At 40.4% G+C, this 25,819-nt stretch overlaps 1 protein-coding gene across 2 annotated transcripts in view; it reads right to left on the bottom strand.

The window, feature by feature from the left end:
* Positions 1-25,819, bottom strand: part of BMPR1A (bone morphogenetic protein receptor type 1A) — a 181,707-nt gene that overhangs the window by 8,081 nt on the left and 147,807 nt on the right. Inside the window, exons 6-13 of one of the 2 annotated variants that reach the window (XM_058436451.1) lie at positions 24,580-24,676; positions 24,342-24,441; positions 15,405-15,479; positions 11,757-11,901; positions 6,213-6,405; positions 4,086-4,383; positions 1,891-2,066; positions 65-195 (exon numbers count right to left, since the gene is read on the bottom strand). In XM_058436451.1, the coding sequence (XP_058292434.1) occupies positions 65-195; positions 1,891-2,066; positions 4,086-4,383; positions 6,213-6,405; positions 11,757-11,901; positions 15,405-15,479; positions 24,342-24,441; positions 24,580-24,676 (1,215 nt within the window). The remainder of the gene's footprint in view (positions 1-64; positions 196-1,890; positions 2,067-4,085; positions 4,384-6,212; positions 6,406-11,756; positions 11,902-15,404; positions 15,480-24,341; positions 24,442-24,579; positions 24,677-25,819) is intronic. The other variant, XR_009212837.1, reaches the window with a different exon arrangement.

Here is a 25,819-nt window from a genome sequence, read left to right as displayed (position 1 = left end):
TGAGCAGAGAATATCTTTGGTGGCATTTACCAATCACTTCTTCAGGGGACTGAGTTCCACTCACTTCATCACTGTTCCACCGATTAGACACAATTGGCCGCAAACGTTTGACACACACAACCTCACGCATATCTTCGTATGACGGATCACTCGGTACCATGTTGTAATATGGCAATTGGTACTCTTCCACGATCCCTATAAGGGAGTGAGAAAACACGGGCACAAAAATGGTTGCTGGACAAAATATACCAATCTAGTAAGCATCTTTTGCTAAACTATGGAACTAAAACGGATTCTTACACAAGAAAAAATACAGACACGATGATTCACTCTTAACAGTAGATGTATGTTTTTCTCTTATTTATGTCCAACTATTTCCTCTACCTCCACCAGGGATGTCATCACAACTGTGATAGAGTCCATCAACAAAGGGCATATCAATCTTCCTTAAAAAAAAAAATAAGCAAGGCGAAATCAGCCATTTACCCTAAAGTATAATTATTTACTTACATGGTTGTTCCTACTAATGAATAGTTTTTATTATTTTGTTTCATTTTGCTCTGCAGTAGAAAGACTTATGAGGTGCAGATAAGGGTTCACACAGCAGGCCTGAGACCTTCCCTTAGGAAAGGCGGCTTGCAAGGTTTGGCCTTGGCCAGTGCCTGGGTACACAAATGGTAAACAGTTCCCTAAATGGATATAAAACTTCCCGGAAACGGTGAGGGTGACTCACCACTCCTGGGCTGCTTGTGCAAACAATGTGGTGTGTACTGCACGTCTGCTTTCCTGCTGGAATTCTGGTACATGCCAGGCAGAGGATACCTATGTGACCAGCCTCCAGTAAAATCTCTGGGTGCCAAGTCTCTAAGGAGCTTTCCCAAATGAGAACACTTTGTATGTGTTGTCACAACTCGTAGGAGGAATGAAGCACGCCCTGACTCCACTGGTACAGGACCCCGGGAAGCCTCGCCTGGTTTTCTAAACTTGGCTGATTTTGATTTGTATCCTTTCACTGGGATAAATGTTAGCCATTGGGACAACCACATGCCGAGTCCTGTGGTCCTTCAAGTGAAATCACACAACCTGGGGGCGGTCTTGGGGACTCTGACGTATGTGACATCTAAATTATGTAACTGCCAGCAATTGCACTCCTAGGTGTATACCCAAAAGAAAGGAAATCAGCTAACCGAAGAGATACCTGCACCCTCATGTTTGCTGCAGCACTGTTCACAATAGCCAAGATGTGGAAGCAACCTAAGTGACCATCAACAGATGAACAGATCAAGAAAATTTGGCACCTATACACAATGGAGTATTATTCAGCCAGAAAAAAGGAATGAGATTCTGTCTTCTGAAATAACATGGAGGAATTGGACGTCATAACATTAAGTAAAATAAGCCAGGCACAGAAAGACAAACTTCACATGTTCTCACTTACTTGTGAGATCTAAAAATCAAAATGACTGAACTCATGGAGATAGAGAACAGAAGGATGGTTACCAGAGGTTGGGAAGGGTAGCAGTGGATCGGGGGGGATGTTTAATGAGTAGAAACAAAATAGAAGAATGAATACGTATTTGGTATTTGATAGCACAACGGGGGAAGGGGGAGACTACAGTTAGTAATAATTTAATTGTACACTTAAAAATAACTCAAGGAGTATAACTACTTGGTGAAACAAAGGATAAATGTCTGAAGGGACAGATACCCAATTCTCCAAGATGTGATTATTACACATGGCATGCCTGTATCAAAATAGCTCCTTATCCAAAAATATATACACCTACTATGTGCCCACAAAAATTAAAAAATAAAAAGTTATATAACTGGAGCTGTTATTTTTTAAATGATGGGTAAATAAACATAATCAGAAACTACTCAAACTCCTACCTCCTGTGATACAACGACGAGCCATCTCCCAAATGATCAGGCCGAAGCTGTAGATGTCAGCCATGATGTAGGGCTGGAAGTGGTTTTTGTTCAGGCTTTCGTCCAGCACTTCTGGAGCCATGTAGCGTTTGGTGCCCACCCTGGTATTCAAGGGCACATCAACTTCATTTGTGTCGCTGAAACAAAAGAAAGCCAAGGTCCAAGTTGAGGGTCAAGAATAAAATAGTTTATCTTGTATTTTTGTCCTATTTTATAAAAGCTTCTTTTTCTCCTTGGGGCCAGATGTATTGTGGAATTTAGCATTTTTCAGATTTTTCTTTAAGTACATGCTACATACTACACGACATCCTCGGCAGGGTTGGGGCAGCACTCTTAATCCAACTCAGTACTCAGTGCTGTGTCTACAGCAAAACACTAAGTGCGATAATCCTCCTCAACTGGATAAGGGCAATACACACCTCACATCCATTCAGGTCAGGTTTTGTCACTAAATAAGTTTGGTGTCTAAGAAAGAGGACAACACTGAATATAAGATAAAGTAAAGCCAGGCACGGTTGCTCATGCCTGTAATCTCAGCACTTTGAGAGGCCAAGGCGGGCGGATCACCTGAGGTCAGGTGTTCAAGATCAGCCTGACCAACATGGTGAAATACTGTCTCTACTAAAAATACAAAAGTTAACCGGGGTGCTGGCACATGACTATAATTCCACCTACTTGGGAGGCTGAAGCACGAAAATTACTTGAACCTGGGAGGCGGAGATTGCAGTGAGCCAAGATCATGCCACTGCACTCCAGCCTGGGCAACAGAGTGAGAATCTGTCTCAAAAAAAAAAACAAAAGAAAAGAAAAGAAAAAAAAAAAAGATAAAGTAGTAGATAATTATGTCTGAGAAGTGGTGAATATGAAAATACAAGAGGAATCATTTGCTGTTACCACTCTCATATGATACACGAAGGCTTTGTGACATAGGATTACATTTTCTTCTTTATGGGTCCCATCAACACAGTTCTGTTGTTAGCAATGTTTACATGATCATACTGACAATTAGTAATAATTACTCTAAAGCAGTGATCAATATAATGAGTTGTATTTTCTTATAGCATCTGATAAATATCTGAGCCAACAAATACTACACTGACTCAGAACACTGTAATAGATTTAAATGTCTCTTACAGTTGTTTTAAAGACTGGTACTTTTATATTATAGCCTAAAATGAATTCTGAAATGTAAAGCAGCCACTCCATTCTAGAATTACAAGATTAAAATGGTTTCAAAGGTTTCCTAAAAATTTGTAATTTCTAACACTTACATTTGTTTTAAAATACTGACACCATCAAGTGGTGACAGAAAAATGACATCCTTATCTCTATTGCTTACAGGTGTGTAAACTGAGGCACACTCCTGAAAGAAGTAATATGCAACATACCATAGTTTAATATGTATAAACTCACTGCCTCAGCAGGCCCTTCTCTAGGAATCCATCATGAAGAAATGCTTATACAAGTGCACAGGGATCAAATATATAATATATGGTTAAAATACCACAATGTTCATTAAAAAACTTTTTCATAATCAACTGAAGACACCTTTAATGTTCATCAGTTGGGTCTTAAGAATAAACTACAGTACCTCCACATATGGAAAACTCTGTATCTGTTAGAATGAAGTAGATTTACATCAGCTGAAACGGAAGGACAGCTAAGACTATATGGCTCACACCTGTAATCCCAGCACTTTGGGAGGATCAGCTGAGCCTAGGAGTTTGAGACCAGCCTAGGCAACACAGTGAGACCCCATCTCCACAAAAAATAAAAACATTAGCTAAGTGTGGCAGTGCATGCCTGTAGTTCCAGCTACTCAGGAGGCTGAGGTGGGAGGATTGCTTGAGCCCATGAGGTCGAGGTTGCAGTGAGCTAAGATCACACTACTATATTCCAGCCTGGGCAACTGAGTGAGACACTGTCTTAAAAAAAAAAAACAAAAAAACACCTATATATATATATATCAAAAATTATGTATAGGAGGAGTAGGACACAATTTTTGTAAAAAGAACAAAATCCCCCCAACTATACATTTATGTAACTAAAAACGAGCATATGCACATTTTTAGAATTCCATTATCTTGAATACAAACAGGGAAGTATCTTTTGGAGATTAAAATAATTTCAAAACAGTGGGGCAAAGAACCACTCACCTGTTGAATTTAACAGCAAGGCCCAGGTCAGCAATGCAGCAACTCCCATTTTTCTTGATGAGGATGTTTTTGCTCTTTAGGTCTCGATGAGCAATTGCGGGCTTTCCTTGGGTGCCATAAATTTCTGTGTGCAGGTGGCACAGACCACAGGCAGCTGAATAAGCCAATTTAAGCAGGGCTCTGGTGTCCAGTGTAGCACATTTCAGGAAGTCATAGAGAGATCCATTTTCATGGTAATCAGTAATCAAATAGAGCTGAGTCCAGGAACCTGTACCTTTAATGTCTGCTGCTATGAAACCTGTCCAGTTGATGAGTTTAAAAGGTTAGTTATCATCAGAGATGGCTAGGGAGAAGTAATGCTCATTCTGGATACCGAGAAAAACTTAGGTATCATGTGCAGATAGTGAAACTTTAATTTGCCTGACACCAAGTCGTGAATGTGTTACTAAAAATTTTATTTCTACATTTACACATATAACTGTACTTCTACAATAAATTTATTATAATCTTAATAATCATGAAAGTGATAATATGATTAAGAAAAAGATCATATATGCCGGGCATGGTGGCTCACACCTGTAGCACTTTGGGAGGCCGAGGCGGGAGGATCACTTGAGGTCAGGAGCTCGAGACCAGCCTGGCCAACATGGCAAAACCCTGTCTCTACTAAATATACAAAAATTAGCTGGGCATGGTGGCACGTGCCTGTAGTCCTGGCTACTCTGCAGGCTGAGGCAAGAGAATCATTTGAATCTGGCAGCAGAGGTTGCAGTGAGCCAAGACAGCGCCACTGCACTCCAGCCCGAGCGACAGAATGAGACTGTCTCAAAAAAAAAACAAGAAAAGAAAAGAAAAAAAGATCACGTTATACAAATAACCTGGAGAATATTATCAACCTACATGATTCTCTAGTGGAAAAGGCTCTCAATTTCAAAGCAAAAAGTGGACACTTTAATAAAATTAAGAATGTTCAACTAAGAGCTCCTAATTAAGCCAACTCCCATTTGCCCATCAGTGACTCATCACAGCTGCCTTTTCAGTCTGGCTCCTTGACTGCCAGGTCCACAGTCTGCTCTTTTCCTTTCTCTCCTACCCTCTTCCCTCCAGAAAAAGGTCAGTGAACGCTATGCACTGAGCTGAACAGTGCTCCCCGACAAAATTCACGTCTAAAATCCATGTCATCTATAAACGTGACCTTATTTGGAAAGAGGGTCTTTGCAGATGTAATCAAGTTAAGATGACTCATACAGGATTAGGGTGGGCCCGAATTCAATGGCTGGTGATGTTATAAGGTCGAAATGTGGACCCAGGCACCCAGGGAGAAGGCCACCTGATGACAGAAATGGAGACTAGAGTGTTGTCTATACTAAGCCAAGGAACACCAAAAATTCCTGGCAACCACCGGTAGCCAGAGGAGGCAAGGAAGGCTCCTCCCCTAGAGTATTCAGAGACACAACAGCTCTGCCAACACCTTGGTTTTAAACTTTTAGCCTCGAAAATTGTGAGTGAATACGTTTTGGAGGTTGAAGCCACCCAGTTTGTGGGAATTGATACAGTAGCCCTAGGAAACTAATACAATTGCCTGCTTGGCAACATGCTATGTGCTCTCCAAATTAAAGGGAGGAAAACAGGAGGTGAAGGGAAAAGAAAACTCAGGATAGCCAGGTCGGCTTATGTACCTGACTGACCAGCTCATACCTAAATTACTTTGCTATTGTGTAAATGTGGAAATGGGGGGAAACACACATTAAACACAGAACGTACAATGAAACTGCATGTTGGGCTGTTGAGCTTATTAAAGGGAAAAGGCATATATGTTAATGTTACCCTAAATCACTGCTTAAATTATCTATAAAAGACTGGGTTTTCATTACTATGAGAGTAAGTCCAATAAACTAGTATTATTTCCCATTTGAAACTCACTGCTGTTTCTTCAGCTGGTTAGTAAAGAAAGAGCTTGGTTGGCATTCCAGACTATGTTTTATTTAAACCATGGATTCTACTAGGTTTCCTTTAGCCAAATGTATATAGTTGAACTCACACGTTTTCAAAGCACATATGGAGGCTTCCACCTGTACCCCACTAACCTTGTCAAACATGAAATTGACTGAATCAGTGTGTACCCACCAAGTATGTTTTCATGGCGCATTAGCACAGTTTGGTAGATTTCTGTTTCTCGAAACCAGCTGGCTTCTTCAGTGGTAAAGAATACTTTCACTGCCACTTTTTCGCCACGCCATTTACCCATCCATACTTCTCCATATCGGCCTTTACCAACTTGCCGGACCATCTGAATCTGTTTGGCAATAGTTCGCTGAACCTTTATAGAAAAAAGTAAAAGGTTTGAGCTCTTGATGAAAGAAACCCATTGGCCGGGCTCGGTGGCTCACGCCTGTAATCCCAGCACTTTGGGAGGCCGAGGTGGGCAGATCACGAGGTCAGGAGATCGAGACCATGGTGAAACCCCATCTCTACTAAAAAATACAAAAAATTAGCCGGGCGCAGTGGCTGGCTGCCTGTAGTCCCAGCTACTCGGGAGGCTGAGGCAGGAGAATGGCATGAACCCAGGAGGCGGAGCTTGCAGTGAGCCGAGATTGCGCCACTGCACTCCAGCCTGGACGACAGAGCAAGACTCCGTCTCAAAAAACAAAAAACAAAAAACAAAGAAACCCATTCAGATTGGCAAAGGGGTGGTCCATCTCATCAAAAAGCACGGTATACCCAACCAACTCCAGTTAAAAACTTATAATGTACTTTTTTTTTTTTTTTTGAGATGGAGTCTCGCCCTGTCGCCCAGGATGGAGTGCAGTGGCGTGATCTTGGCTCACTGCAACCTTCACCTTCTAGATTCAAGTGATTCTCCTGCCTCAGACTCCCAAGTAGCTGGGATTACAGGCACCCACCACCATGCCCAGCTAATTCTTTTGTATTTTTAGTAGAGATGGGGTTTAGCCATGTTGACCAGGCTGGTCTTGAACTCCTGACCTCCGGTGATCCAACCCCCCCCTCGGCCTCCCAAAATGCTGGGATTACAGGCGTGAGCCACCATGCCCGGCCATAATGTACTTTAATGTATGAAACAATGTACAATGTATTCTGAAATCATAAACAGGTTATTCAAAGTGGCTGTTTGCAAAAATGGTCGTAATAATTACCCTCCCAGTGCACACAGTCGTGGGTAGTCTTGGTCCGCACTCAGGGCTTAGGCCACATGACTTGCTTTGGATAAAAGAACAACAGCGAACGTGATGCAAGCAAAGACCTGACAAATGTTTGTGGACTGGGGCTTGCCCCTTCCTGCTGCTTTGGGAACCCTGTGACCAAAAAATAATGGCAGCATGAACTGTCGGCCACGGGTGTGAACTACACCACCTAGCTCTAGCTGAGCAAGTCCAACAAATGAACTGCCCCACAGACTCACAGAATGAGAAATAATGTTTGCTGCTTCATGGCACTAAGTTTTGGGGTGGTTTATTACACAGCGAAGTCCAAATGACAGTTAAAGATCTTAGAAATCCCATCTATAAGACCCTGCCTAAACTGGCCTGGCCCCATTATTCGCTTTGACCACCCACCCACAAACCTCTTGTTTCACTTATCTCAACTTTAAGAATTCACTCAAACTTATTCCTGTCTCTGGGTTTTTTTGAATGTCCAGTTTCCTTAAGAGTGCTATTTTCTCCCTTAAACACCTTCATAGCACACAAAACCTCTCAGTTGCTGCACTTAACACAATCATAACTTTATTCTTATTTACATATATATTTGCTTGAACTCCATCCCCTGCTCACAGAATATAGGTATTTATTTGGGACAATATCAGAAGTACTTTAATATTTGTTAAATAAAAGATGTACATGGATTGTTACCTTTCATTTTCAGAAGCATTAGTGATCATTCTAAATTAAAAAGAACATTATGTTCCAAGTTGGAAATGCTTCTAAAATGGACTAGATTTAGTGCAAAGCTAAAGTGACTTTATGTATCATTTATTATAGAATACTTTTGTAAATTTTGTTCTGTTTTTTTGAGACAGAGTCTCGCTCTGTTGCCCAGGCTGGAGTGCGGCGGCCAATCTCAGCTCACTGCAACTTCTGCCACCCCAGTTCAAACGATTTCCTGCCTCAGCCTCCCGAGTAGCTGGGATTACAGGCATCTGCCACCACGTCCAGCTAATTTTTGTATTTTTAGCAGAGACAGGGTTTCACCATGTTGGCCAGACTGGTCTCGAACTTCTGACTTCAAGTGATCTGCCTGCCACAGCCTGTAAGTTTTTAAGATTATTGAGGTATAATTTATATAAAATGTACCCTTTTTGAGAAAAGTGCAACAAGCCTTGGACAAACCTATATCACGTAATCACCAATACCGCAATTAAGATACAGAATATTTTAATCACGTAAAAAAATTCTCACTTTTTGGCCGGGCATGGTGGCTCACGCCTGTAATCCCAGCACTTTGGGAGGCCAAGGCAGGTGGATCACCTGAGGTCAGGAGTTCAAGATCAGCCTGGCCAACATGGTGAAACCCTGTCTCTACTAAAAAAAATATAAAAATTAGCTGGGCATGGTGGTGCATGCCTTAATCCCAGCTACTTGGGAGGCTGAGGTAGGAGAATCACTTTTGTGTAGCCTTTTGTGTCTGGCTTCTTTCATGTAGCATAAAATACTTTTGAAATTCACCCACGGTTGCTGCTACATGTGTTAGAAGTTGTTCCTTTTTACTGATGAGTAGTATTCCACTGTATGAATGCACCAGCATTTGTTTATTCATTTAGCAATTCATGAGCTTTGGGGTTGTTTCCAGTTTATGTCTATTAAAAATAAAACTGCTATAAACATTCACATTCGGGCCTCTGGTGTGGACAAGTTTTCATATCTCTTGGGTAAATAATTAGCAGAAGGATTGCTTCATTGTACGGAAAGTATGCCCTCAACTTTCCAGACAATTGTCAAACTGTTTTTCAAAATAGCCATACCATTTTGCACTCCAACCAGCAATGTATGAGATTTCTAGTTGATCTACATCTTTGTCACCACTTAATATTGTCAGTCTTAGCTATACTAGTGGATGTGCAGTAGTATCTTACTGTGTTTAATTTGTACATCCCTGTTGACGCTGAGCATCTTTTCATGTGCTTGTTTGCCATTCTTATATCTTCTTTGGGGAAGTGTCTGTTCAAATCTTTTGTCCGTTTTTTAAAAAAAATTGGGTTGTCTTATTATTGAGTTGCAGAAGGTCTTTATATATTTTGCACAAAAACCCTGTATCAGATGCGTTTTGCCAATCTGTGACTTGTCTTCTCATTTTTTTTTTTTTTTTTTTTTTTTTTGAGATGGTGTCGCACACCATCGCCCAGGCTGGAGTGCAGTGGCGCGATCTCGGCTCACTGCAAGCTCCGCCTCCCGGGTTCACGCCATTCTCCTGCCTCAGCCTCCCGAGTAGCTGGGACTACAGGCACCTGCCACCATGCCTGGCCAATTTTTTGAATTTTTAGTAGAGACGGGGTTTCACCGTGTTAGCCAGGATTGTCTCAATCTCCTGACCTCGTGATCCGCTCGCCTCGGCCTCCCAAAGTGCTAGGATTACAGGCGTGAGCCACCGCGCCCGGCCGTCTTCTCATTTTCTTAACAGTGTCTTCTAAATAGCAGAAGTTCTAAATTTTGATAAAGCCTGATTTATCATTTAAAATATGATTTGTGTTTTTTATGTACTGAAGAAGTCTGCCCAAGGTCACAATAATTTTTTCGGACATTTCCTTTCAGAGGTTTTATACTTCAACTTTTACATTTAGGTCTATGCTACATTTCAAGTTAATTTTGTATACAGAGTGAGGAGGTAAGGGCTGAGATTAACTTTTTGGTAAATGGATTCCTGATTTTTCCTGCACCATCTGTTAAATGGACTGCCTTTTTCCAATTGAATTACTTGGGCATCTTTTTTTTTTTTTTTTTAAATCAATTAACCATATGAAGTGCATGTTCCTTTCTAAACTCCATAATCTGTTCCATTCATCAATACATCTATCCTTATGCCAGTACCAAATTGCAATCATTGTTGAGTTTTACGGTAAGTCCAGAAATCAGGTAGTGATTCCTCTTTGTTCTTCTACTTCGAAATTATTTTGGCTCTTCTAGTCCTTTGCATTTCCATATAAATGTTACAATATACATCAATTTCTATAAAAGTTTGCTCTGATTTTCATTTGGATTCAAATGAAATTACACACCAATTTGAGGAAAACTGAAATCTTAATACTGAGTCCTCAGATTTATAAACATCTCTACTTATTTAGGGCTTTATTAATTTCTTTCAGCAATGTTTTATAATTTTCAGTGTGCAGGGCTTGCATAAATTGTTAGGCTTATTCTAAATATTTCATGGTTTTTGATGCTATTTTAAATACTATTTTTATCATTTCCTAATTGTTTGTTGCTAGTGCATATAAATTCAGTGATATTTGTACAATGACTCTGTATTCTGCAACCTGATAAAGTCATTTACTGGCTGCAGTAGTTTTATTGTACTATTCTTGGGATTTTCTACATAAACAACCATGTTGTCTGCCTATGAAGGCAGTTTGACTTTTACCTTTCCAATTCAATTAGAGTTATTTAATAAGATGAATTTTAAAATTAGAGATCAGGGTGGGTGCGGTGGTTCACGCCTGTAATCCCAGCACTTTAGGAGCCAAGGTGGGAGGATCACTTGAGGCCAGGAGTTCGAGACCAACCTGGCCAACATGGAGAAACCCCATCCCTCCAAAAAAAAAAAAAAAAAATTAGCCAGGCGTGGTGGTGCATCTGGTAATTCCAGCTACTTCGGAGGCTGAGACGGGAATTGCTTGAACTTGGGAAGCAGGGGTTGCAGTGAGCCGAGACTGGGCCACTGCACTCCAGCCTGGATGACAGAGACAGACGGTCTCAATACACTTAAAATAAAATAAAGTAAAATAAAATAAAATAAGAGATCAGTTTCTTTCAACTAATACAATTAAAAACTAAAACCTATCTGGATATCTAGTGTTCATAATACAGGTCCTCTCAAATAAGAGTTCCTTCAACCCAAAAATCTGAGTATTTCCATATATAAATGAACCTGCTGGGATTATTTTTTTCCCCTGATACCAAGAATCAGTCCAAATTTGTTGGAATTTATTTGTAATTCCCTTTAAAATTATTTTTTATTGAACTATGTTTTGGTAGTAGTATACTGAGAGAAGCATCCTTTCTAAGAATATCTGTTGAAACTTTATTTCAAAATCTGAAATAGTTACAGTTCCCTCAATCAATCAGTTTAAACTTATAGATGCAAGGAATCTTATACCTGATTCCTCTTTAAGTTGGCTGGTAAAATGCTTAGAGCAAAACTTGTGAGCTAACTCTTGCCTTTCATATAGGACTTCGTGATCTAACTTCCCCCGCCTTTCTCTGTAGGACTTGGTTCCTAACTTTGTTTATAGCTCTATCTTACTTGCCTATTCTATTTTTCTTGGTTCATATTTCTTATTTTTAACTAATTTCACCTTTGCAATACTGCATACCTCTTTCTAAATAAGAAAAAAATGTGTCCATTATTGTTCCCTGATCTGCAATAATTATACTGTCCACCATCATGAGGACACATTCTAAATCAACACACCATTCATGTTTATAGGAACGCTTAACTTACCAATAAAGGTAGTCCAGACCCACTACCAGAACTTTGTGACTGGTCAATAAGGTCTTTTAGTGATTCTCCAACTGGAATAAATGCTTCATCCTGTTCCAAATCACGATTGTAACGACGTCTGCTTGAGATGCTCTTGCAATAGTGTCTTTTAAAAAAGCAGAAAACAATCTACATTAAAAATGAAAAACTGTAAAACCCTAAGAAAAACCTTGAGGTTCTCTATACCGTTATCCTTCTCTCAGACAGAATCCTATCCAAATTAGTCTTATCATTGGATAATACATCCTGTCAAATACATCTAGAAATGGAGTTCAGAGTTCTATGTATGATGTTAAAATGGAAAGATGTCTATAGTGTATTGGCATGTAAAAAGACACTATCAAAATCAGATGTGAAGTGTCATCCTAGCTATAAAAAAATACAACTTCAAATAATCACAATATACATTTCCTTACATTCCAACCCAAACCTCGAAGTCATATTTTCAGACTTTTGCCAACTTGATAGATATGAAGCAATGCCTTCTTTTAATATGCTTTCCTCTGGTTACTAGCAAAATTGAATTTTTTTCCACAGTTCAGCCTTTTTTTTTTTTTTTTTTTTTTTTTTTTTTTTTTTTTTTTTCATATTTTTAACAAATACTTTTTTTTTGAGATAGAATCTAGCTCTGTTGCCCAGGCTGGAATGCAGTGGTACGAACTAAGCTGACTGCAGCCTCTGCCTCCCAGGCTCAAGTGATCTTCCCACCTCAGCCTCCTGAGTAGCTGGGACTACAAGTACGTGCCACCATGCCTAGCTATTTTTTTTTTGTATTTTTAGTAGAGATGGGGTTTTGCTATGTTGCCCAGGATGGTCTCAAATTCCTGAGCTCAAGCGATCTGCCATGTTGGCCTCCCAAAGTGCTGGGATTACAGGTGTGAGACACTGTGACTGACCAATCTATTTGTGTTTATTGCACATTATTCAATTGAAGTGTTCCCTGAACTCTTCTCCTCATCGCTTTGTAGGCGTTCATTATATAATCTGTACATCAAATGTTGACAATTGTGTTTCAACAATCTTCTCAGTCCATGATTATCACTGCATTCTCTTTATGGCATTTTTATGTCAGTTTTTAAATTTTAGTGTAGACAAAATTAGTTCATCTTTACTCTTTTTGACATATGCTTTTGTCTCTTAAGACAACCTTCCAATCCTAATGTCAATAAATACGTTCTCAAGGTTTTTTTTTTGGTTTGTTTTTTTTTTTTTTTTGAGACAGGGTCTCACTCTGTCACCCAGGCCTAGAATGTAGTGGCACAATCTCAGCTCACTGCAGCTTCAACCTCCTGGGCTTAAGTGATCCTCCCACCTCATCCTCCCAAGTGGCTGGGACTACCGGTATGTTCCACTATGCCTGGCTAATTTTTGTATTTTTCATAGAGATGAGGTTTCACCATGTTGCCCAGGCTGGTCTCAAACTCCTGGGATAGGGAGTTGATTTGAGCACAGGAGTTCGAGATGAGACCAGCCTGGGCTCAAAGCAATCCTCCTGCTTTGGCCTCCCAAACTGCTGAGATTACAGATGTGACCCACTGTGCCTGGCCTGGTTTTAACATATTGATTCTCTCATTTAGTCGTATGGTCCATTCAGAATGTATAATATATAATGGAAACTAAGAAACAAATTATTTTCCATATAAATAGCCCAATGTACTTAACTATTATAATTTTATTTTTAAGACTTTATATGGGTAATTGACTCAAATGGTTTAAAATCCAAAAGGCACAAAAGGGTATATGGCAAAAAAAAAATCTTCCTCCCAGCTCTATCCCTAAGCTATCAAGTTCACTTCCTTAGAAGAGACCTGTTTCCCTATTTCCTTAGAAACAAAACTACTTGTGGTTTCTCTGGTAATCTGGAGAGACACTGATGCCGTTCTGCATCTTGCTTCTTACCTGGGGTATCATTCCACGGAAGTACACAAAGTGTCACCTTTTTCTTTAATGGCTAGATAGTATTCCACTGTATAGCTGCTAACCATTCACCTACTGGTAATATTTATTTTTCTTTATTTATTTTGAGATGGATTCTTACTCTGTCCCCTAGGCAGGAGTGCAATGGCGCAATCTCAGCTCACTGCAACCTTTGCCTCCTGGGTTTAAGCAATCCTCCCTGCCTCAGCCTCCCGAGTAGCTGGGATTACAGGTGCCCACCACCACACCTGGCTAATTTTTGTATTTTTTTTTTTAGTAGAGATGGGGTTTCACCATGTTGGCCAGGCTGGTCTTGAACTCCTAACCTCAAATGATCCACCTGCTTCAGCCTCCCAAAGTGCTGGGATTACAGATGTGTGCCACTGCACCCGGCCACCTACTGGTAATATTTAGATGGTTTCTAGTCTTATTGCATGCAAGTGTGAAATACAATTTTCTACCATATCTGTAGTAGGAATTACTGAATTTGGAACTTTGATGGAGTGCCCTACTGACCTCCTTAAAGGGTGAACCAGTTGGAATCCCTCCACCAACATATGAGAATGCCTATTTTCCCTACACCTTTATTCCTACCCTTGTGTTATAAACTTTTAGAATTCAGTTTTAAATGTATCAAATTTTATATTTATAGAACTTAATATTTAATTTTATCAAGCATCTTTATTCACCTACCTTTGAATGTCATACAGTTCTCCATGGCTTGGTAATGAAAAAGCCATCCTTTGTCTCCTCTCCTCCTCCTATCCAGTTTCCACTTCTTAGAATCAAGAATTGTGACTTTTTGAAGCTTATTTAATATTTACCCATTTCTTTTTTCTTTTTTTTCTTTTTTTGAGACAGGGTCTCACTCTGTCGCCCAGGCTAGAGTGCAATGGTGTGATCTCAGCTCACTGCAACCCCCGCCTTCCTGGTTTGATCAATGCTTGGGAACCCCAAGTAGCTGGGACTACAGGCACACACCACCACACCAGGCTAATTTTTGTATTTTTAGTAGAGTTGAGGTTCCACTAGGTTGGCCATGCTGGTCTCGAACTTCTGGCCTCAAGTGATCCAACCACCTCAGCCTCCCAAATTGCTGGAATTACAGGCGTGAGCCACCACACCTGGCCCTCATTATTTCTAAATAGCATCCTTACATTGACATTTTAAGTTTTTCAGTCTTAGGCTTTAACTATTGACCTTACACTGGGGAATATGACAATTTAACTGATCATTTAACACCCTGAGGCTTCCCAAAACAGAAATACTTCCATCCTCACATCCTCCTTACATAGTTATATTATTTGTTTAGCTCAACATTCAGTGCTTGCATTATTATGACTACCTAAACTCTATCTACACGAGGCCCTTGCTGTATAACACGACTATTGTTTTCTTTCTTGCATACCCTCTTCCCCCTGCCCCAGAGCACAGGCAAAGATCCATTACTTCGGAGGGAGGAGAAGCAGCAAAGTCCCTCTGCCTCTTCGGGATGTAGAGGAAACGCTCCCTGTGCTCTGACCAGGTTAAGATCCTCTGATGCTGAGGAAGAAGAGAAGACAACACCTTCCTCTCTCCTTGTGGGCATAGGATCCTACAAGAGGACCACAGGGCGGTCAGCTACCTCTGTGGGAGGAGGTGCAAGAGCCCTGAGGAAGCTGTACCCTTAAGGTCTAGCAACACAGAACCTACCTAAGGACAACAGGCACGCCCCCCTCACTTTCCAACTGTCCTCTAATGTGAATAACACGCAACAGCGGATGACCTCTGCAGGAGGAACAAGAACATTTGGACAGTGACTCCCACAGAGGTGCGATGATGTGGTAAGAGCTGAAAGCTACGGGGGAGGTAGGAACTCAGAGAAAAACCCTTCCTTCTGCACCTAAACCCCAACTCGAAGCAAATGAACAGCAGCCCACCACAAGAAACTTGTGAGGCATTGAAGGCACAGGCCCAAACACTGAACAAAACCTTAACCCAAATCGACTCGTACTAGACTGAACACCTCCTGCCTATCAACAGCCTAAGAGGAGGTATGCCCATTTTCAGGAATATGTCTTTATCTCGATGTCTGTTGTTCTTTTTAAAACTGATGTATAACAGTTGTATATATTTTGGGGGGTACATGTGATATCTTATGCATGTATACAATGTTGTACATATTTTGGGGGGTACATGTGATATCTTATGCATGTATACAATGTAAAATGAACAAATCAGAGAAACTGGGATAGCCATCACCTCAAATATTTATCTTTTGTTTTTCTTTAGGTGGGGAAGAAGAGGTAGGGCCTTGTTCTGTTGCTTGGGCTGGAGTGCAGTGGCATGATCTTGGCTCACTGCAACCTCCGCCTCCTGGGCTTGAGCAATCCTCCCACCTCAGCCTCCCCAGCAGCTGGGACCACAGATGGGCACCACCATGCCCAGCTAATTTTTGTATTTTTTTGTAGAGATGTGGTTTCGCCATGTTGCCCAGGTTATATCTTTGTGTTGGGAATATTACAATTCTTCTCTTAAAGACTAGCTACTTTGAAATACACAATAAATTACTAACTATAATTTCCCTACTGTACTATCAAATACTAGAACTTATTCCTTCTATTAGTAATTGTATTTTTGTGCCCCTTAATCAGCCTCTCTTCATCCATCCATCTCCATCCAACCTCCCTCCCTCCATCCTTTCTAGCCTCTGGTATGTTATTCTACTTACCACCTCTATGAAATCAACCTTTTTAGCTCACACGTATGATTGAGAACATGTAATATTTGTCTATGACTGGCTTATTTCACTTAACATAATGAACTCCAGTTCCATTCATGTTGCTGAAAATAACAGGATTTCATTAATTTTCTCGTTGAGTAATATTCCACTGTATGGACTACATTTTCTTTATCCATTCACCTGCTGATGGACACGGGTTGATTCCACATCTTGGCCATTATGAATAGTGCTTAAACATAGGTGTGTGAACAGGCCTTCAATATACTGATTTCCTTTTGGATATATACCAAATAGTGGGATTGCAAGATCATATGGTAGTTCTGATTTTAGTCTTTGAGGGGCCTCCACACTGTTCTCCATAGTAGCTGTGCCGATTTACATTTCCACCAGCAGTGTGCTAGGGTTCCCCTTTCTCCACACCCTCCCCAGCATTTGTTTTCTTTTTGATAACAGCCATTTTAATTGGGGTGACGTTGATATCTCATTGTGACAATCTCTGCTATTCTTACCATGATGTACAACATCCAAATAAACTTATGAGACCCACTAAAAAGCAAGGAAAAATCACTCACTGCCAAGATGGCAGGCAATGAAGAGGACCAGTGTCAGACAGCACTTGTGCTGAAGCTGCCAGGAGGGCCTTTCACAGAACTGTGATTAAAAGGGGAAGGCACCTGGTGAAGGTGGTAACAGAATACAGAGATGGAGAGTCAGCAGAGAAATGAAGTCAGACAGGAATGTGAGAAAGGGAAAACATGCTATTAAAGATGAAGAATTAGTTTGATGAGCTCAACAATACACAGCTCAGGTGGACACAGGTGAAAAAAAAAAAAAAATCTGTGCATTTGAAAATAGGTAAATAGAAGTTACCTGAACTAAAAGACAAAGAGAAAAAACGAGTGAGAAAAACTGAAGAATTAAAGAGCTGTGGCACAACACCAAATAATCTAAAATATGTACAATTGGAGTCTCAAAAACAGAAGAGACAGATAAAAGGACAAAGTGTTTTAAAAAAAAAGTAGATAATTTTGCAATAATAATGAAAGATAGCAAACCATAGATTTACTAAGCTCAGTGAAACCCAAAGCAGAGTAAATACCAAAAAAGAAACACACACACACACGCTTCTAAATGTATTGTAGCTGAGTTGTTTAAAAGATAAAGGAAAAACATTAAAGGACGCCATGAAAAAAATTACATACAGTACATCAAAGATAAAATGTATGTCAGAAGGTATGCAAGTGGAAGATAATGAGTGACAGCTTTAAGGGAAACAAACTTGAGCCCATCCAGAATTCTATAGCCAGTGAAAATACCTTGGGAAAATGAAGTCAAAAGACTGCAGACAAAAGCTGAGAGGACTTATAGCCAGCAGACCCGCACCCCAAGAGGTTAAAGAAATTCTTCGGGCAGAAGGAATATGGTATCAAATGAAAACTTGGACCTAAAACCTAGAATTAAATACATAGAGAGTGCTGAACGTGATAAAAATACGTGTACATATAGGGCATTTTTTCTTATTTTTAATCACTTTAAAAGCTGATTGACAGCTCCTTTTTTAGGTATTCAGAAAATGTTTATGTTCTTTCTTATTAAATAAAACATTACTTGGCAATTTTTTTTTCTTTTGCTGTAATCACTACAACTTAAAAAATCATTCAATTCTTAATATTTAACTACTGCAGGACCAGGAGTCCCCTAAAGACAATGAGGATAAAGGGTCCATTATAAAGCCAGAAGCAGGCTTTTCATCTGACAAATGCATCTGTGATACTATTTCCCAAGCAGAAATTCTGGGCCAAGGGTGGCTGGCAAACATCAACAAGAGTAAGTATCCACTGTGTGCCAAGCATGAGGGACACACAAGACTCACCATGGGCACCCTTCAAAATTCAATAGGAAAGTGGCAATTTAAACAGCCAGCCAGTTGATCATCAATATTAATGGTTAAGTAATCTGTTACCAATGAGGTTCCTGTTGAATGGAAATGCAGACTTTTGGCAAATATGCATGAGTAAGTAAATGAATACTTGCCAATGTAAAAAAAAATGCGAGATAAAATTAGTAAGTGCTATGGGGGCAGATCATAAGATCTAAGCAGTCTGAAGGATTAAAGGAGCTACAAAAGAAGATGCCAGAGGAAACAACCAGGAACTGGCGTATGGTACAGAATGATGCCTCGTCCACAGTGGAGGGAGGCCATGGTTCCAGATAAGGTTTTAGAGAAGGTATCGGTTTTGAGGATCATGGGTCATGAATGTAAATGAGACTGAAGAATAAATTGCAGACATATCTAAATTGGAGGAAAACGATCACATAGGAAAAAAGGGAAACAAAACATTAATGAGGCAAACAAAACAGACAAACCTTAATATGCTGACGGACAGACCTCTCTTTAACTTTAATCTTATCCTTTTACGGTTTGCTATGGAGAACAACTTGTGACTTGTTAAAGCTCAACTAAATATGAATGAATATTCCAAATTACAGATTGTGTATATCTGATCAATAATGAATCTTCACAGACTGAACTAGCACATGAAGTTCAAAAGCTAAATAAACAGGGCACTCACAAAGTTCTATGTAGTATTTAGTTTAGAACTATAAAAAAGCCTACATGACCAGTTCCTGATGTTTGATTGTATGTTCTGTGAAGTGTTATAGGTCACTCACTTGAGTGTCCATGGCCTGAGTCTCAGATGAGTAGTCTTTTTTGTTCATCTTAAAAGATATTGTTAGTTTGTGTCAGGGTCACTTGGATCCCCATTTCCAGCTCTTCATTCTTTTATGTGGATTATTATCTCCACCTGGCCTGTCTTTCCACTCGAAGAACTTCCCTTCACATTTCTTGTTGGGTAGGTCTAAGGAGGCGGAGTTCTTTCAAGTTTTCTGTATGACTGGAAATCTTCACATTACCTTCATTTTTGAAGGATATTTTCTCTGGCTAAATAATTCAAGGTCTGTGATGTTTTTCTTTGGGCACTTTAAAGATGTTGGTTCGCTATCTTCTTGACTTCACTGTTTCCAACAAAAGGTCTGCTGTCATCCTTAACTTTGTGCCTCTGTAGATACTCTGCCTTTTTTCCTTCTTGCTTCATTTAATATTTTCTCTTTATTATCGGTTTTGAGCAATACAATTACGTGCCTTAATGTAGTTTTCTTCATGTTTCTTGTACTCAGGGTTTGCTGAGCTTTCAGGTTATCTGGGTTCATGGTTTTCATTAAATTTCAAAAAGCTGAGTGCAGTAGCTCACGCCTATAATCCCAACACTTTGGGAAGCCAAGGCAGGTGGATCACTTGAGGCCAGGAGTTCGAGACCATCCTGGCCAACATGGTGAAACCCCATCTCTACTAAAAATACAAAAATTAGCCAGGCTTGGTGGTACACGCCTGTAATCCCAGCTACTCGGGAGGCTGAAGCACGAGAATCGCTTGAATCCGGCAGGTGGAGTATGCAGTGAGCTGAGATTGCACCACTGCACTCCAGCCTGGGTGACACAGCAAGATCTTGTCTCAAAAATAAAAATAATAGGCTGGGCACGGTGGCTCATGCCTGTAATCCCAGCACTTTGGGAGGCCGAGGCGGGCGGATCATGAGATCAGGAGATCGAGACCATCTGGCTAACATGGTGAAACCCCATCTCTACTAAAAATACAAAAACTTAGCCGGGCGTGGTGGCGGGTGCCTGTAGTCCCAGCTACTCGGAAGGCTGAGGCAAGAGAATGGCGTAAACCCGAGCCGAGATCGCGCCACTGCACTCCAGCCTGGGCGACAGAGCGAGACTCTGTCTCAAAATTAAAAAAAAAAAATAATAAATAAATATTATAATAATAATAGATAAATTTGAAAACATTTGATCATTATTTCTGTATGTTTTTCATCCCTCCTCTCTTCTGGGAACTCCAATTGTATCTATATTCGGCCATCTGAAGTTGTCCCGCAGCTCACTGATTCTCTATTCATTCCTATGTCTTCATGTTCACTCATCTTTTCTTCTACAGTGTCTGTCACTAATTTCATCTAGTATATATTTCATCTGAGATATTATAGATTTCATTTCCTAAAGTTTCATTTTGGTCTTTTACAAAATCTGCCATGTCTTGATTTAACTTTTGTACATATAAAATACAGTTATAACAACTATTTTAATGTCATTGCTAATTCTAAGGTCTATATCAGTTCTGGGTCAGTGGTTTTGATTGCTTCATTTCTTCCCTCATTATGGACCATATTTATATGTATTCTTTTTTTTTTTGAGACGGAGTCTTGCTCTTTCTCCCAGGCCAGAGTGCAGTGGCGCGATCTTGGCTCACTGCAAGCTCCGCCTCCCGGGCTCATGCCATTCTCCTGCCTCAGCCTCCCGAGTAGCTGGGACTACAGGCACCCGCCACTGTGCCCGGCTAATTTTTTGTATTTTTAGTAGAGACGGGGTTTCACCATGTTAGCCAGGATGGTCTCGATCTCCTGACCTTGTGATCCACCCGCCTCGGCCTCCCAAAGTGCTGGGATTACAGGTGTGAGCCACCGCGCCCAGCCCATATATGTATTCATTTATTCATAGTATTCATTTATTGGATGGCAGACATTGTGAATTTTACCTTGTTGGATGCCAGATATTTTTATATTCCTATAAATACTGTTGAGTTTTGTTCTAGGATACAGTGACTTAGAAATGGTGTGATCCATTTGGGGCTTGCTTTTAGGGTGAGACCAGAGCCATGTTTAGTCTAGGGCTAATTATTCCCCATCACTGAGGCAAAATCCTCCTAAGTCCTTCGACCAAAACCTGTGAATTATGGGGTTTTCAACTCTCACAGCTGGTGTGAACAGATCCTACTTCCAGCCTTGTGTGAGCACCAAACACTGTCTTCTCAATCATTTCAGGTGTTCTTTCCCCAGGCTTGGTAGCTTCCTCACAACTCTTCAAACTGAGACAGCCTACCAGCTACACCTGGGTTCCCCCTGTGATGCCCAACCCGAAACTCTGTTCAGGGAGAAGAAGGTGGGCAATCACAAGGCTCACCTCACTTGTTTCCTGTTTCTCAGAGATCAGTATCCTTCACAGCCTGATACCCTGATTGGCAAGCTGTTAGTATATGGGTAGGGTTTACTGATTACAAGTTTCACTGTAAGATAATCTGCCTGGACCATTTCACTGGGCCCTAACAGCAGTATTTTTAGGTTTTATCTCTTGGGCTGAACAGATTTCCTTAAGAAGAAACATCCTACCTATTGCTTAGAGAGCACACACCTGGCTGATAGGGTTCTTTACTATGTGGCTGAAGGTACTGCAGGCAGTCTCAAGACACACGACAATGAAAAGTGTAGGTAGCTCTGCGGTAACACAGCATGAAAAAAAAACAAAAAAAGTATAAGTAGCTCATATTACAAAGGGCTGATTTCTGAAATATAAAGAGCTTCTATAAATCAAAGAGAAAAAAATCTATGCAATTCAATGGAAAAACAGGCCCCCCAAAATGAATACATGATTTAAATAAAAATATAGATAGCTCTTTTCTTAAAAGAAAAATAAAAGCATACTCAACAATATTTTACTATATACATTACAGGCCAGGTGCGGTGGCTCACGCCTGTAATCCCAGCAATTTGGGAAGGTGAGGCGGGTGGATCACTTGAGGTCAGGAGTTCGAGACCAGCCTGGTCAACATGGTGAAACCCCCGTCTTTACTAAAAATACAAAAATTAGCCAGGTGTGGCAGTGCATACCTGTAATCCCAGTTACTTGCGCGGCTGAGGCATGAGTATTGCTTGAACCTGGGAGGCAGAGATTGCAGTGAGCTGAGATCACTGCACTCCAGCCTGGGAGACAGAGTGAGACTCTCTCTCTAAATAAATAAATAAATAAAATAATATATACATTACAGTGCCCTTGTGTAATAAAGAAACCAATGTATAAAAAAAGTATTTTAATATGAAAAATATAAATTAAAATCACCTTGAGATATTACCACCTGTCTTACTAGCAAAGATTCAGTTATTTGACGAAGGGATTTTGAGCTTAAAATAACCGATTGAGCATACTTGCTTGCTTTTACTAGCCCACTAAAACAGCAATAAAAAGTTTTAAACTTCTTTGTCTAACAGGCAAGGAGAAAAGGAGATAAAATAACAGTAAACATTGTTGGAATTCATGAAGCAGATGAATGAGTACTGACTTTGCAGACCCAAAAAGTCTGATTCTTAGGCTAGAAATTGAGAAAACCAAGAAGCAATCAGTTTATACTACGGAGTTCCCCCAAGAACTTCGGAACTGGCCATTGTGGTTATCTCTGGAAGTAAAGTTGAGGGTGACAATAACACCAAGAAGACTGCTTGAAAGTCAATTTTCAGAAAGTCAGACACTGGATTATCCAATACTGTGTTAGCAAATCACTCCCAAACTGAGTGGCTTAAAACAGCAATTGTTATCTCACTGTTTCTGTGGATCATGCATTCAGGAGTGACTTGATTGGGTAGCTCAGGGTCAGACATCAGCTGAGACTGCACTCATCTGAAAGCTTGACAGGAGCTTGCAGTCACTTCCAAGGCGGCTCACTTTCAAGGCTGACAGGCTGCAGGCTGGGTATTGGCAAGAGGCCTCAGTTCCTCCCTGTGTGGGCCTCTCTCAGAGCTGAGTCTCCACATAGCATGATGCCTGGCTTCCCCCAGAGTGAGTGATCCCAGAGACCATGGTGAAAGCTGCAAAGCTGTTTATAACATAGACTTGGAAGTCACTTTTGCCATATCCTATTTGTCACACAGATCAGCCCTGATGTGTTACGGGAGGGGACTGGCCCCAAGGGGAGGAACCCCAGGCAGTGAGAATCGCTGGGGGCCATTTGGGATGACGGCTACCTCAGATGTGGAGCTCTCCTCTCCACCCCATTTCCTAGAAGATTCCAAGTCTATTATCTAGAAAGACCCAAAACACGGCTTCTCAACTGTGGTACCCCATTGTTGAGGGTGAGGAATTATAATAAAAATAAGGAGGTGGCCGAGCGCAGTGGCTCACGCCTATAATCCCAGCACTTTGGGAGGCCAAGGCAGGCGGATCACGAGGTCAGGAGATCAAGGCCATCCTGGCTAACACGGTGAAACTCCGTCTCTACTAAAAATACAAAAAATTAGCTGGGCATGGTGGCAGGCGCCTGTAGTCCTAGCTACTCGGGAGGCTGAGGCAGGAAAATGGCGTGAACCCAGGAGGTGGAGCTTGCAGTGAGCCAAGATAGCGCCACTGCACTCCAGCCTGGGCAACAGAGCGAGACTCCGTCTCAAAAAAAAAAACAAACAAAAAAAAACAAGGAGGTATGCGAACGTCTTTTCCTCAGTAATCTGAAGTGTTTCCTCTATCATATGCTAAATTACTGTATGTACTTGGGTACTTGGGTTTGTTTATTTATGGGTTTACTAACTTGTTTCATTAATGTATCTAGGTTGGTATGATAATGTTTTATTATTAAAGTTTATATCCATTAGGGACTGTCTCTTATTACTCTTCTTTTTTGGCAACTGTCTTCTGAAATCATGGCTACATGCAAACAATTCTGGAGCTCCAAATTTCTAGAGAATTATAACGCAAAAAAAAAAAAAAAAAAAAAAAAACAGAATTATAACACAGTGGGGTTTCTTGGGACAGACTGAAAACATTCAGATACCAGAAAGCTCACTATTCCATTAATAAGAAAATCGTTAAGTATTCATGAACATACAAGACGTATGAAATTGTGCCCAATTAATTAATTGGTAGTAAGGTCCTTTTCCCTTAAGAGAACTATAGTCCAGTTACATAAAGGAGATATACAACCAGAGAATACAAGTTAATGGTTTCTGCAACTGGCTTTACAAACAGCGGTTGACATCTAACATTTGACAAAATATTTTGCTTCAAAATAAATATCTTCTTACTTGTAACAAAAGCAGCTGGAGAAGATGATCATAGCAATTATGCAGACAGCCATAGAAATGAGCAAAACCAGCCATCGAATGCTGCCATCAAAAAACGGACCTGACAATAAAAGTAAACAATGAAATAAACAATGAAATGAAAAAATAATCTGAAGTGTTCAATTCTAGGTAGCCTGGTTACTGTAAAACCAGAGAAGATATTTGAGAAGCATGCTCCGACTTTTCTCGGCTAACCTACCTATGACAACAGGGGGCAGTGTGGGTTGCAAATACTGGTTACATAAATTGGTCCGACAACATTCTATTGTCCGGCGTAGCTGGGCTTTTGGAGAATCCTAAAAGAAGAGTAATGATAAAATTAGAAATGGTTTGGTATTTTAAACTGATGATACGTCTTTTTAGTATTCATAAAATACAATTTCTAATTCAGTGAGTGAAAGGGGCCTGCAAATTTTATATGTAAAAAGATTATTGAAAGATTAAAATTTGTGCTGAAATAGTGAAGACTGCAAAATGGCTTTTCTTAAGAACATATCTATGTGGATGGTGTGTTAGACACTAGATTAGAACACCAAACCCGAACTTAGGTAATTACAATCATAAACTGGTCTGGTACATATAATCTCACTGTGGTACTGAGATGTGGATGAGATATAAGATAAGACTACAAAGTGGAGGGTGTCCTAGCCCAAAGAAAAGGCTGGTTAGCAAGGCAGCTGAGCATGCAGAAGCCGCTGCAGATCCTGCCTACCCCAGCCACGTTGGAAGTCATGAGCCTGATGCGGAGGCAAGTTGAGCATCCGTGGTGAGGGAAGGACAAACTATAGAAAGCATTCCTGAGAGCTGATTACAGATCACCAGCCAGCAAGAAGACTGTCCCTAAAAGAGCAGAAAGCTAGCACAGAGAAGGACACAGTCACTGGAAGGGCGGCAGCACTTGCATGTGATGTTTTATTGGATTAACAATACAATATCTGACAAGTTGAATGCTGCCATTTAAGCACAGCCTGGGGAGAACTGCCATTCTGACCAACATGTGAATAGCAAAGAACTGTTTGCCACTACACAAGTAACAAGAATGTAAGCAGAAATTAAGGAAAAGCCTCAGCATAATCAGCTATGACTTTAAAGAGGTAAACATGAGCCCGTGACTTCAGATTCTGTTGGGAAGATGATCAAGAACATTTGGAAATCTCCAAATACATATTTTATATTTTAAATGAAGTTTTATTAATAACTTTTAAACAATTTTTACTTTTAAATGATCATAAGGAGAGAGAGAAAAAAGTTAGGGTTAAACTGGAGAGTCTGAAATAATCCCAGATTCAGAGAAAACACATGAAGGAGGAAACGAAAATCATACAACTAACGATGAATGAAAGAAGTGCCAAGCATCCAAAAAGGGTTCCAGGAAAGCTAAAATGAGTTTGGCCTTGCAGAAGAGAAAAGTGCAAAGAAAAACCAAGAAAGGGTTTCTT

The sequence above is a fragment of the Hylobates moloch genome, unplaced genomic scaffold (assembly GCF_009828535.3).
Source record: "Hylobates moloch isolate HMO894 unplaced genomic scaffold, HMol_V3 SCAFFOLD_3, whole genome shotgun sequence".
NCBI lineage: Eukaryota > Metazoa > Chordata > Mammalia > Primates > Hylobatidae > Hylobates > Hylobates moloch.
Note: the sequence above shows the minus strand (reverse complement) of the source record. Positions and strands in the feature narration are given on the sequence as shown.